Consider the following 13,178-nt stretch of genomic DNA (forward strand, 5'->3'; position numbering starts at 1 on the left):
TATTTTACAGTTGCCACATCATTCCTGCTACTATGACCAGACAATCTGATAATCTGGTTGGCTGTTTATCTCTATGAAAGGTTAGCATTACAAGGTATATAATTACAGTATTGATTAAAATTTGAAAACCATTGGAAACTTCTGATTGTAAAATGTATGCAGTTAAAGACATGTATTTTAAGACTCATAATTGAAATATGCAGAATTGTGTTATCAGTATACCTGTCTGAGTTCCATGAGAGATATGGTGATGGTACAGATACATAAAAGTAGAATTGCGATGGCATAACCCAGGTACCCTTCAGCCAGCCACAAGACCACAGTGAAACCCTGATACACGTAGAACAGATTTAATACCTGTGTATGAAAGAAAGAGATATCATCAGTCTTCCTCTCCATTCTGAAAATCACAAGCTTCACAAATAATAAACTATCAATGTAATTAAATAATAATAATATCAAATATTTGTTCATACTTTATTAATGAATAATTTCCAGAGGGGAGCAACTTCTACTTCAATGGTGTTAGTTCCACACACCAATCTCCTGTAAAACAATTAAATAATAAATTACAATAGGATCTCACATTGTTATTGCTAAGATCAGACGTGCAGTATACTGTTATAAAATGCAGTATAATCTTTTGAAGCTATATATATCAATAGAATTTTACTCAATGTATTAGATGCAGTATTATGTATATTAATATTTAGTGTATTTTTATTATTTATTTCAATACCCAAAGGAAGAGTTTAAGATATTAATGAGTAAATATTAATATTGAAAGATTCCTTTCCCACATTCGTAAAATATACACTATACACTAGAGATGAGCGCCGGAAATTTTTCGGGTTTTGTGTTTTGGTTTTGGGTTCGGTTCCGCGGCCGTGTTTTGGGTTCGACCGCGTTTTGGCAAAACCTCACCGAATTTTTTTTGTCGGATTCGGGTGTGTTTTGGATTCGGGTGTTTTTTTCCAAAAAACCTAAAAAACAGCTTAAATCATAGAATTTGGGGGTCATTTTGATCCCAAAGTATTATTAACCTCAAAAACTATAATTTCCACTCATTTTCAGTCTATTCTGAATACCTCACACCTCACAATATTATTTTTAGTCCTAAAATTTGCACCGAGGTCGCTGGATGACTAAGCTAAGCGACCCTAGTGGCCGACACAAACACCTGGCCCATCTAGGAGTGGCACTGCAGTGTCACGCAGGATGGCCCTTCCAAAAAACACTCCCCAAACAGCACATGACGCAAAGAAAAAAAGAGGCGCAATGAGGTAGCTCTTGGATAAAGCTTCTGTAAAAGGAGCGAAACGCGTCAGAAGTGTGGATTTTGGACCCATATATTCTTCTTGAACCTACCAATATTGCTGTTCATCGCCACCAACAATAGCCCGTCAGCAATTGAGAGGAGAGAGACCGGGACCTGGGTGCTTGCAAGCAGCACCAAAACGGTGCGGTCTCGTTGATCCCTGTGGCTGGATACCCTCATCATCAGCGGGCGTCATTGCAGACGCTTGATCCCCTGAAACCGGGACCGCGACACAGACCTTTGGGGGCTTCAATTTGCGATACACAGCACGGACAGTTATTACACGTAAGGCTCCGTCCAGGAGCGCATTTTCATGCTTTATTTCTGTCTTTGCTGACGAGCAGTTGAATATGGAACATTGTTCATCTTTAAAAAGCACTTAAGGAACTCATATCCCTACATGGGTTACAGAAATAAATGAATGTGCATTTTAATAAGTTTAATATGCGGACTGAAGTATAGTTAAAACTATTTGTCCATTACGAGAACTGGGCATATAGTAGCTTGGCTCCACCTCCTTGTGTTAAGTCTATAGTATTTTTGATAATACTGATTATTATTGTTTTACATTGTTTATGATATTATAAACCGGTCTAATTTTTATGTGTATTAAAACATATGAAATATAGTAAAATTTGTAGTTTGATCATTTGAACATCAGCCATACCATAATAAATAGCGCAGAGAGCTAATTGGTAAAGCAGCTTTGGGAATCAGCACAGGGACCACCTGTGCTAATTATTCTGACTTGAAGACCCCAAGTCAGTAGCTCTGTATTGCAGCTTGAGAATAATTAATTGATGATATATTAATTAAATTCAATTAAGCGCCTGGTTGCAGTTTGTGTGTTGAGCTGTGTGAGTAAGATAAGCGACCATAGTGGCCGACACAAACACCGGGCCCATCTAGGAGTGGCACTGCAGTGTCACGCAGGATGGCCCTTCCAAAAAACACTCCACAAACAGCACATGACGCAAAGAAAAAAAGAGGCGCAATGAGGTAGCTGTGTGAGTAAGATAAGCGACCCTAGTGGCCGACACAAACACCGGGCCCATCTAGGAGTGGCACTGCAGTGTCACGCAGGATGGCCCTTCCAAAAAACACTCCCCATACAGCACATGACGCAAAGAAAAAAAGAGGCGCAATGAGGTAGCTGTGTGAGTAAGATAAGCGACCCTAGTGGCCGACACAAACACCGGGCCCATCTAGGAGTGGCACTGCAGTGTCACGCAGGATGGCCCATCCAAAAAACACTCCCCAAACAGCACATGACGCAAAGAAAAAAAGAGGCGCAATGAGGTAGCTGTGTGAGTAAGATAAGCGACCCTAGTGGCCGACACAAACACCGGGCCCATCTAGGAGTGGCACTGCAGTGTCACGCAGGATGGCCCTTCCAAAAAACACTCCCCAAACAGCACATGACGCAAAGAAAAAAAGAGGCGCAATGAGGTAGCTGTGTGAGTAAGATAAGCGACCCTAGTGGCCGACACAAACACCGGGCCCATCTAGGAGTGGCACTGCAGTGTCACGCAGGATGGCCCTTCCAAAAAACACTCCACAAACAGCACATGACGCAAAGAAAAATTAAAGAAAAAAGAGGTGCAAGATGGAATTGTCCTTGGGCCCTCCCACCCACCCTTATGTTGTATAAACAGGACATGCACACTTTAACCAACCCATCATTTCAGTGACAGGGTCTGCCACACGACTGTGACTGAAATGACGGGATGGTTTGGACCCCCACCAAAAAAGAAGCAATTAATCTCTCCTTGCACAAACTGGCTCTACAGAGGCAAGATGTCCACCTCATCATCATCCTCCGATATATCACCGTGTACATCCCCCTCCTCACAGATTATCAATTCGTCCCCACTGGAATCCACCATCTCAGCTCCCTGTGTACTTTGTGGAGGCAATTGCTGCTGGTCAATGTCTCCACGGAGGAATTGATTATAATTCATTTTAATGAACATCATCTTCTCCACATTTTCTGGATGTAACCTCGTACGCCGATTGCTGACAAGGTGAGCGGCGGCACTAAACACTCTTTCGGAGTACACACTTGTGGGAGGGCAACTTAGGTAGAATAAAGCCAGTTTGTGCAAGGGCCTCCAAATTGCCTCTTTTTCCTGCCAGTATAAGTACGGACTGTGTGACGTGCCTACTTGGATGCGGTCACTCATATAATCCTCCACCATTCTTTCAATGGTGAGAGAATCATATGCAGTGACAGTAGACGACATGTCCGTAATCGTTGTCAGGTCCTTCAGTCCGGACCAGATGTCAGCATCAGCAGTCGCTCCAGACTGCCCTGCATCACCGCCAGCGGGTGGGCTCGGAATTCTGAGCCTTTTCCTCGCACCCCCAGTTGCGGGAGAATGTGAAGGAGGAGATGTTGACAGGTCGCGTTCCGCTTGACTTGACAATTTTCTCACCAGCAGGTCTTTCAACCCCAGCAGACTTGTGTCTGCCGGAAAGAGAGATCCAAGGTAGGCTTTAAATCTAGGATCGAGCACGGTGGCCAAAATGTAGTGCTCTGATTTCAACAGATTGACCACCCGTGAATCCTTGTTAAGCGAATTAAGGGCTCCATCCACAAGTCCCACATGCCTAGCGGAATCGCTCCGTGTTAGCTCCTCCTTCAATGTCTCCAGCTTCTTCTGCAAAAGCCTGATGAGGGGAATGACCTGACTCAGGCTGGCAGTGTCTGAACTGACTTCACGTGTGGCAAGTTCAAAGGGCAGCAGAACCTTGCACAACGTTGAAATCATTCTCCACTGCGCTTGAGACAGGTGCATTCCACCTCCTATATCGTGCTGAATTGTATAGGCTTGAATGGCCTTTTGCTGCTCCTCCAACCTCTGAAGCATATAGAGGGTTGAATTCCACCTCGTTACCACTTCTTGCTTCAGATGATGGCAGGGCAGGTTCAGTTGTTTTTGGTGGTGCTCCAGTCTTCTGTACGTGGTGCCTGTACGCCGAAAGTGTCCCGCAATTCTTCTGGCCACCGACAGCATCTCTTGCACGCCCCTGTCGTTTTTAAAAAAATTCTGCACCACCAAATTCAAGGTATGTGCAAAACATGGGACGTGCTGGAATTTGCCCATATTTAATGCACACACAATATTGCTGGTGTTGTCCGATGCCACAAATCCACAGGAGAGTCCAATTGGGGTAAGCCATTCCGCGATGATCTTCCTCAGTTGCCGTAAGAGGTTTTCAGCTGTGTGCGTATTCTGGAAACCGGTGATACAAAGCGTAGCCTGCCTAGGAAAGAGTTGGCGTTTGCGAGATGCTGCTACTGGTGCCGCCGCTGCTGTTCTTGCGGCGGGAGTCCATACATCTACCCAGTGGGCTGTCACAGTCATATAGTCCTGACCCTGCCCTGCTCCACTTGTCCACATGTCCGTGGTTAAGTGGACATTGGGTACAGCTGCATTTTTTAGGACACTGGTGACTCTTTTTCTGAGGTCTGTGTACATTTTCGGTATCGCCTGCCTAGAGAAATGGAACCTAGATGGTATTTGGTACCGGGGACACAGTACCTCCAACAAGTCTCTAGTTGGCTCTGCAGTAATGATGGATACCGGAACCACGTTTCTCACCACCCAGGATGCCAAGGCCTCAGTTATCCGCTTTGCAGTAGGATGACTGCTGTGATATTTCATCTTCCTCGCAAAGGACTGTTGGACAGTCAATTGCTTGGTGGAAGTAGTAAAAGTGGTCTTACGACTTCCCCTCTGGGATGACCATCGACTCCCAGCAGCAACAACAGCAGCGCCAGCAGCAGTAGGCGTTACACGCAAGGATGCATCGGAGGAATCCCAGGCAGGAGAGGTATCGTCAGAATTGCCAGTGACATGGCCTGCAGGACAATTGGCATTCCTGGGGAAGGAGGAAATTGACACTGAGGGAGTTGGTGGGGTGGTTTGCGTGAGCTTGGTTACAAGAGGAAGGTATTTATTTACTGGTCAGTGGACTGCTTCCGCTGTCACCCAAAGTTTTTGAACTTGTCACTGACTTATTATGAATGCGCTGCAGGTGACGTATAAGGGAGGATGTTCCGAGGTGGTTAACGTCCTTACCCCTACTTATTACAGCTTGACAAAGGCAACACACGGCTTGACACCTGTTGTCCGCATTTCTGTTGAAATACTTCCACACCGAAGAGCTGATTTTTTGGGTATTTTCACCAGGCATGTCAGTGGCCATATTCCTCCCACGGACAACAGGTGTCTCCCCGGGTGCCTGACTTAAACAAACCACCTCACCATCAGAATCCTCCTGGTCAATTTTCTCCCCAGCGCCAGCAACACCCATATCCTCCTCATCCTGGTGTACTTTAACACTGACATCTTCAATCTGACTATCAGGAACTGGACTGCGGGTGCTCCTTCCAGCACTTGCAGGGGGCGTGCAAATGGTGGAAGGCGCATGCTCTTCACGTCCAGTGTTGGGAAGGTCAGGCATCGCAACCGACACAATTGGAGTCGGACTCTCCTTGTGGATTTGGGATTTCGAAGAACGCACAGTTCTTTGCGGTGCTACTGCTTTTGCCAGCTTGAGTCTTTTCATTTTTCTAGCGAGAGGCTGAGTGCTTCCATCCTCATGTGAAGCTCAACCACTAGCCATGAACATAGGCCAGGTCCTCAGCCGTTCCTTGCCACTCCGTGTGGTAAATGGCATATTGGCATGTTTACGCTTCTCCTCCGACAATTTTATTTTAGGTTTTGGAGTCCTTTTTTTACTGATATTTGGTGTTTTGGATTTGACATGCTCTGTACTATGACATTGGGCATCGGCCTTGGCAGACGACGTTGCTGGCATTTCATCGTCTCGGCCATGACTAGTGGCAGCAGCTTCAGCACGAGGTGGAAGTGGATCTTGATCTTTCCCTAAATTTGGAACCTCAACATTTTTGTTCTCCATATTTTAATAGGCACAACTAAAAGGCACTTCAGGTAAACAATGGAGATGGATGGATACTAGTATACTTATGGATGGACTGCCGAGTGCCGACACAGAGGTAGCTACAGCCGTGGACTACCGTACTGTGTCTGCTGCTAATATAGACTGGATGATAATGATATGAAATCAATATATATATGTATATATAATATCACTAGTACTGCAGCCGGACAGGTAGATATATATTTATTAGGTAATGATGACTGATGACGGACCTGCTGGACACTGTCAGCTCAGCAGCACCGCAGACTGCTACAGTAAGCTACTATAGTAGTATGTATCAAGAAGAAAGAAATTAAAAAAACCACGGGTAGGTGGTATACAATTATGGATGGACTGCCGAGTGCCGACACAGAGGTAGCTACAGCCGTGGACTAACGTACTGTGTCTGCTGCTAATATAGACTGGATGATAATGATATGAAATCAATATATATATGTATATATAATATCACTAGTACTGCAGCCGGACAGGTAGATATATATTTATTAGGTAATGATGACTGATGATGGACTTGCTGGACACTGTCAGCTCAGCAGCACCGCAGACTGCTACAGTAAGCTACTATAGTAGTATGTATCAAGAAGAAAGAAAAAAAAAACCACGGGTAGGTGGTATACAATTATGGATGGACTGCCGAGTGCCGACACAGAGGTAGCTACAGCCGTGGACTAACGTACTGTGTCTGCTGCTAATATAGACTGGATGATAATGATATGAAATCAATATATATATGTATATATAATATCACTAGTACTGCAGCCGGACAGGTAGATATACATTTATTAGGTAATGATGACTGATGACGGACCTGCTGGACACTGTCAGCTCAGCAGCACCGCAGACTGCTACAGTAAGCTACAATAGTAGTATGTATCAAGAAGAAAGAAAAAAAAAAACCACGGGTAGGTGGTATACAATTATGGATGGACTGCCGAGTGCCGACACAGAGGTAGCTACAGCCGTGGACTACCGTACTGTGTCTGCTGCTAATATAGAGACTGGATGATAATGATATGAAATCAATATATATATGTATATATAATATCACTAGTACTGCAGCCGGACAGGTAGATATATATTTATTAGGTAATGATGACTGATGACGGACCTGCTGGACACTGTCAGCTCAGCAGCACCGCAGACTGCTACAGTAAGCTACTATAGTAGTATGTATCAAGAAGAAAGAAAGAAAAAAAACCACGGGTAGGTGGTATACAATTATGGATGGACTGCCGAGTGCCGACACAGAGGTAGCTACAGCCGTGGACTAACTTACTGTGTCTGCTGCTAATATAGACTGGATGATAATGATATGAAATCAATATATATATATGTATATATAATATCACTAGTACTGCAGCCGGACAGGTAGATATATATTTATTAGGTAATGATGACTGATGACGGACCTGCTGGACACTGTCAGCTCAGCAGCACCGCAGACTGCTACATTAAGCTACTATAGTAGTATGTATCAAGAAGAAAGAAAAAAAAAAACCACGGGTAGGTGGTATACAATTATGGATGGACTGCCGAGTGCCGACACAGAGGTAGCTACAGCCGTGGACTAACGTACTGTGTCTGCTGCTAATATAGACTGGATGATAATGATATGAAATCAATATATATATATGTATATATAATATCACTAGTACTGCAGCCGGACAGGTAGATATATATTTATTAGGTAATGATGACTGATGACGGACCTGCTGGACACTGTCAGCTCAGCAGCACCGCAGACTGCTACAGAAAGCTACTATAGTAGTATGTATCAAGAAGAAAGAAAAAAAAAAAACCACGGGTAGGTGGTATACAATTATGGATGGACTGCCGAGTGCCGACACAGAGGTAGCTACAGCCGTGGACTAACGTACTGTGTCTGCTGCTAATATAGACTGGATGATAATGATATGAAATCAATATATATATGTATATATAATATCACTAGTACTGCAGCCCGACAGGTAGATATATATTTATTAGGTAATGATGACTGATGACGGACCTGCTGGACACTGTCAGCTCAGCAGCACCGCAGACTGCTACAGTAAGCTACTATAGTAGTATGTATCAAGAAGAAAGAAAAAAATAAAAACCACGGGTAGGTGGTATACAATTAAGGATGGACTGCCGAGTGCCGACACAGAGGTAGCTACAGCCGTGGACTAACGTACTGTGTCTGCTGCTAATATAGACTGGATGATAATGATATGAAATCAATATATATATGTATATATAATATCACTAGTACTGCAGCCGGACAGGTATATATATTTATTATGTAATGACTGATGACGGACCTGCTGGACACTGTCAGCTCAGCAGCACCGCAGACTGCTACAGTAAGCTACTATAGTAGTATGTATAAAGAAGAAAGAAAAAAAAAAAAACACGGGTAGGTGGTATACAATTATAATATTATATATATATATTAATTATATACAATTATATATATATATATATTAATTAAACTGGTGGTGATTATTAAACTGGTGGTCAGGTCACTGGTCACACTATCAGCAACTTGCAAGTAGTACTCCTAAGCATACAATCACAATATATATTATACTGGTGTGGCACTCTGGCAGCAAAAGTGTGCACTGTACGTTATATGTAGTATGTACTCCTGAGTCCTGAGTCCTGCTCTCAGACTCTAACTGCTCCCCACTGTCAGTGTCTCCCCCACAAGTCAGATAATACAATACAGTCACACTATCTATCACTTCACTTCAGCAAGTACTAGTAGTAGTAGTACTCCTCCTAATGCTCCCCAAAATTACTACTGTGTCTCTCTCTAGTGAGACTGTCTCACTCTCTTCTCGAATCTCTATAAACGGAGAGGACGCCAGCCACGTCCTCTCCCTATGAATCTCAATGCACGTGTGAAAAATGGCGGCGACGCGCGGCTCCTTATATAGAATCCGAGCCTCGCGAGAATCCGACAGCGTGATGATGACGTTCGGGCGCGCTCGGGTTAACCGAGCAAGGCGGGAGGATCCGAGCCTGCTCGGCCCCGTGTAAAAAACCCTGAAGTTCGGGCGGGTTCGGATTCCGAGGAACCGAACCCGCTCATCTCTACTATACACTATAAATTGCAACTATATTATAAATATGGGGCCAGATTCATTTAGCCGTGGGCTTATGCAGTAGCCAGCGCTATTCAATTGCAGCCTATGATAAGCCCACAGGCAGCACTTTATGCGATCTCTCTTCAAGTCTGAGAGAGGCTCAAAGAGAAATCACCTGTAACTAGGGCTTTATGCCTTCTTCGCAGGTCTGGTCAGGTATCCAGGAATAGTAGATTATTATCCCAGAATCTAACATGTTTTAGCCGCAGATTTACTGCACCAGGAAAAGGGCTTATAATTGAATAGCTCTGGCCATAAAAGTCCAAGGCCACAAGCGCTTACTTTGTAATTACCACGGCTAATTGAACCCGGTCCATAAGGATTCTTTAGATTGCATTTATGGTCATCCCTTTGTATTACTGAACTGATCATTTAATTTGTATTCATACTGAAAAAATTATTTCCACGTGACTTTTAAAAAGGAAAACAACAGATGCTTATATTTAAAATTCAAATTTTTATTTTTTATTTCTATTTCTATTTAATTATTTAATATAGAAAGTTTGACTGGCATTTTATGGATAACTGTCAATACAATATTGATTCTTGTGTATTTGTATTCTTGTATATTGATGCCTTTATTTTACATTATTTTATTGTGTACAAATAGGGGTAAACGTAAATGTAATGAAACACCTGGGGAGTTTTGGGGAATTTAGCTGCTAGATTTAAAGCATCAATTTAAATATAGCAGATATATTGTCAAAAACCCTTGGGTGCAACTTTGAGGCTATTACATATATACCCTATAGCAGTGATTTTCAACCTTTGTAAACTTGTGGCACACTAAACAACATTTGAAAATTGCCAAGGCACACCATCAGTTTTCTTAATCAATATAATATAAATATATAACAAATATAAACAGTAATAAAACAGTTGGACCCCGCAGAAATAAAATAAATAGCTTCACCCCCACTATAAAAAAAAATACATTGGCTCCCGTAGAAATAAAACATAGTAATTCCACACACTGTCCCCACATATTAATGGCACACACTGTCCCCACATATAAAAAGCACACACAGTCCCCACACAGTAATTCTACACACTGTCCCCACATAGATAATAATTCCACACACTGTCCCCACATATTAATGGCACACACTGTCCCCACATATTAATGGCACACACTGTCCCCACATATTAATGGCACACACTGTCCCCACATATTAATGGCACACACTGTCCCCACATATTAATGGCACACACTGTCCCCACATAGTAATGGCACACACTGTCCCCACATATTAATGGCACACACTGTCCCCACATAGTAATGGCACACACTGTCCCCACATAGTAATGGCACACACTGTCCCCACATATTAATGGCACACACTGTCCCCACATAGTAATTCCACACACTGTCCCCACATAGTAATTCCGCACACTGTCCCCACATAGTAATTCCACACACTGTCCCCACACAGTAATTCCGCACACTGTCCCCACATAGTAATTCCGCACACTGTCCCCACATAGTAATTCCACACACTGTCCCCACACAGTAATTCCGCACACTGTCCCCACATAGTAATTCCTCACACTGTCCCCACATAGTAATTCCGCACACAGTCCCCACATGGTAATTCCACCCCCCCCAGGTAAAAAAAAAACCCACTGGCTCCAACCTCAGTATACAGCTCAGTCCTTAGCATTGGGGCAGTGAGAAGCAGCACAGAGCGTTCCCTCCCTGCATCGCGTCGGAGCAGAGCACACCATGGAGAAGCGCTGGACGGGCGGGGGATGGCGATACCACGTGGAACGGGTGACCTATGAGTCATGCGGCGGTGCATCACTGCAATAGGTCACGGCCAGCCCACGGAGGTTCTCTGCGCTGCCCAAGCCTGATATCAGTTACTGCTGCAGGTATTAGTGGTGTGGCAGGCATCTCTGGCGGGCGGGTAGCGGCGGCACACCTGAGGACTGCCTGCGGCACACTAGTGTGCCGCGGCACAGCAGTTGAAAAACCCTGCCCTATAGTGTCATTCCACTTTAGCATTACCACCATCAAGCCACATCTCTACAATTCTAAGAGCATACAACCAGTCCTGACATATGTCTGGCACCAAAGCTACTGTTTTAGAGTTGGGTATGTCTTGAGATACACCTGACTGACTCAAAGCAATTATGTTTTTCAAAATGGGATAAACCAGTAACTGCATTACTTATCTCTTCTTAGAATCTTTTGTAAATGTAATCATCGTGTTTTATAATCCAATTACATAACCGTTAATAAGACATTGCAAGTTTATACTTTAGAAAATAAGCCTATGAATGTTGTGTTGTTATGTAGAGACCAAAAAAAGTTCAAGTATTGCTTACCTGATGTCTTGTTCCTCTTTGGTCAGACCAAGTCCATATTTTGAATGCATGCTATGGCAAGTATGTTCTTCTTCTAGGGTTCTGGAATTCCAGAAATGATTGCATGTATACTTAAATAATAGATTGTGAATCACATTGTCTACTTAAATAGATTAATATAAAATGTATATTGTACTGTTCTGTTTATCAAGCCTTCAACATTGTAAAGGAATGTAAAAGAACATAAAAGAACTATAAGGAATGCAAAAGATTTGGAAGAACCAACACATTGGGCTGAATGTAATGAATTCCGAATTGGCCAGAGGTGTGGGTTTCCGGCTCAACTTGGACTTTTTTTTAAAGCATCAATCATGTATAAGGCAAAATCATGCCTTGTAAATGATTGCTGCTTAAAAAAACAGCCAAGTTCGGTTAGAAACCCATACCTCCAGCCAACTCTGACTTCATTACATCCGGCCCATTATTTGACTTTTTATTACTGTAAATACCCCAAAAAGATGACAGCAATAGTAGAAGACTAACCCTTATGAGTGCATATCTTCTACGTTGTGCTTGATTTTATAAAGTTTATATAAAGTTTCAGGGCTACGGCAGAAATAAAGTATGGCCAGATAAATACAGTAGTATCCTCATTATTCACTGTCACAAGGGATAGACCTGCACTAAACACAATGTTCTGATCCTCCTAACTTTCTACTTACCCAATTTTCTCAAATTTTCTTTTTGAATTGTCCCAGACATATCGGATTTTCTGTACCCTTATGAATTTCACCTGAAAAAAGGATTTTTCTTTAAAATAAGCATAAAACATGTATTTTGTTTTGCCTGCCCTTTAGCACAATTTAATTTGAAGTTAGTTTTTTCTTCAGTTTCCAATATAATAATAATAATAATAATAATATAAAATAATAATATAAAATAATAGTAATAATTAATTGATGTTTAGTCTGACCCGCATGTCTGGCTCTGCCCCGTCACTCAAGTACAAAAGCATCACACAGCGGCAATGCTTTTGTACTTGATGAATAGCTCCCTACCAGCGCAGCTCCTGCATGCTGAGCAGGGAGCTACTCATCGCACAGCAGCGATCAGGTCTGTGTGCGGTTCAGACTCATTGCCATTGTGTGCATTTATAGGCATGTATAGTCCTCCAATCCAAATAAAACCATTAAGAGTGACTGTGAAGCCAAGGAGCCTAAGTATAAAGATAATGATTTGTGTAGAGAATAAGGGACAACAGACCCTTAATTACTATTTTGCTTCCCTGAAGTCAGCAAGACAGTTGTTATTAAGTATAGTGTACAGGGAATGTCTGTTAAATATTATTAGTAGCATACAAACAAACTGGAATTTGAACTGGCACTTATTTATTACAACAATAACATTCTGGATCTGTGAGTCACTAGTGGTAAGTAGAAGTGAGAAAAGGG

The 13,178-nt window shown here is 42.7% G+C and overlaps 1 protein-coding gene across 1 annotated transcript in view; it reads right to left on the reverse strand.

Moving 5' to 3' along the window:
• The window catches only part of LOC134909486 (probable cation-transporting ATPase 13A4), a 115,066-nt gene that overhangs the window by 93,021 nt on the left and 8,867 nt on the right, over window positions 1-13,178 (reverse strand). The window contains exons 4-7 of the mRNA XM_063916410.1: window positions 12,450-12,520; window positions 11,749-11,829; window positions 477-546; window positions 223-357 (exon numbers count right to left, since the gene is read on the reverse strand). Coding sequence (XP_063772480.1) covers window positions 223-357; window positions 477-546; window positions 11,749-11,829; window positions 12,450-12,520 — 357 coding nt within the window. The remainder of the gene's footprint in view (window positions 1-222; window positions 358-476; window positions 547-11,748; window positions 11,830-12,449; window positions 12,521-13,178) is intronic.

Source organism: Pseudophryne corroboree, chromosome 4, assembly GCF_028390025.1.
Source record: "Pseudophryne corroboree isolate aPseCor3 chromosome 4, aPseCor3.hap2, whole genome shotgun sequence".
In the NCBI taxonomy this organism is placed as follows: Eukaryota; Metazoa; Chordata; class Amphibia; order Anura; family Myobatrachidae; genus Pseudophryne; species Pseudophryne corroboree.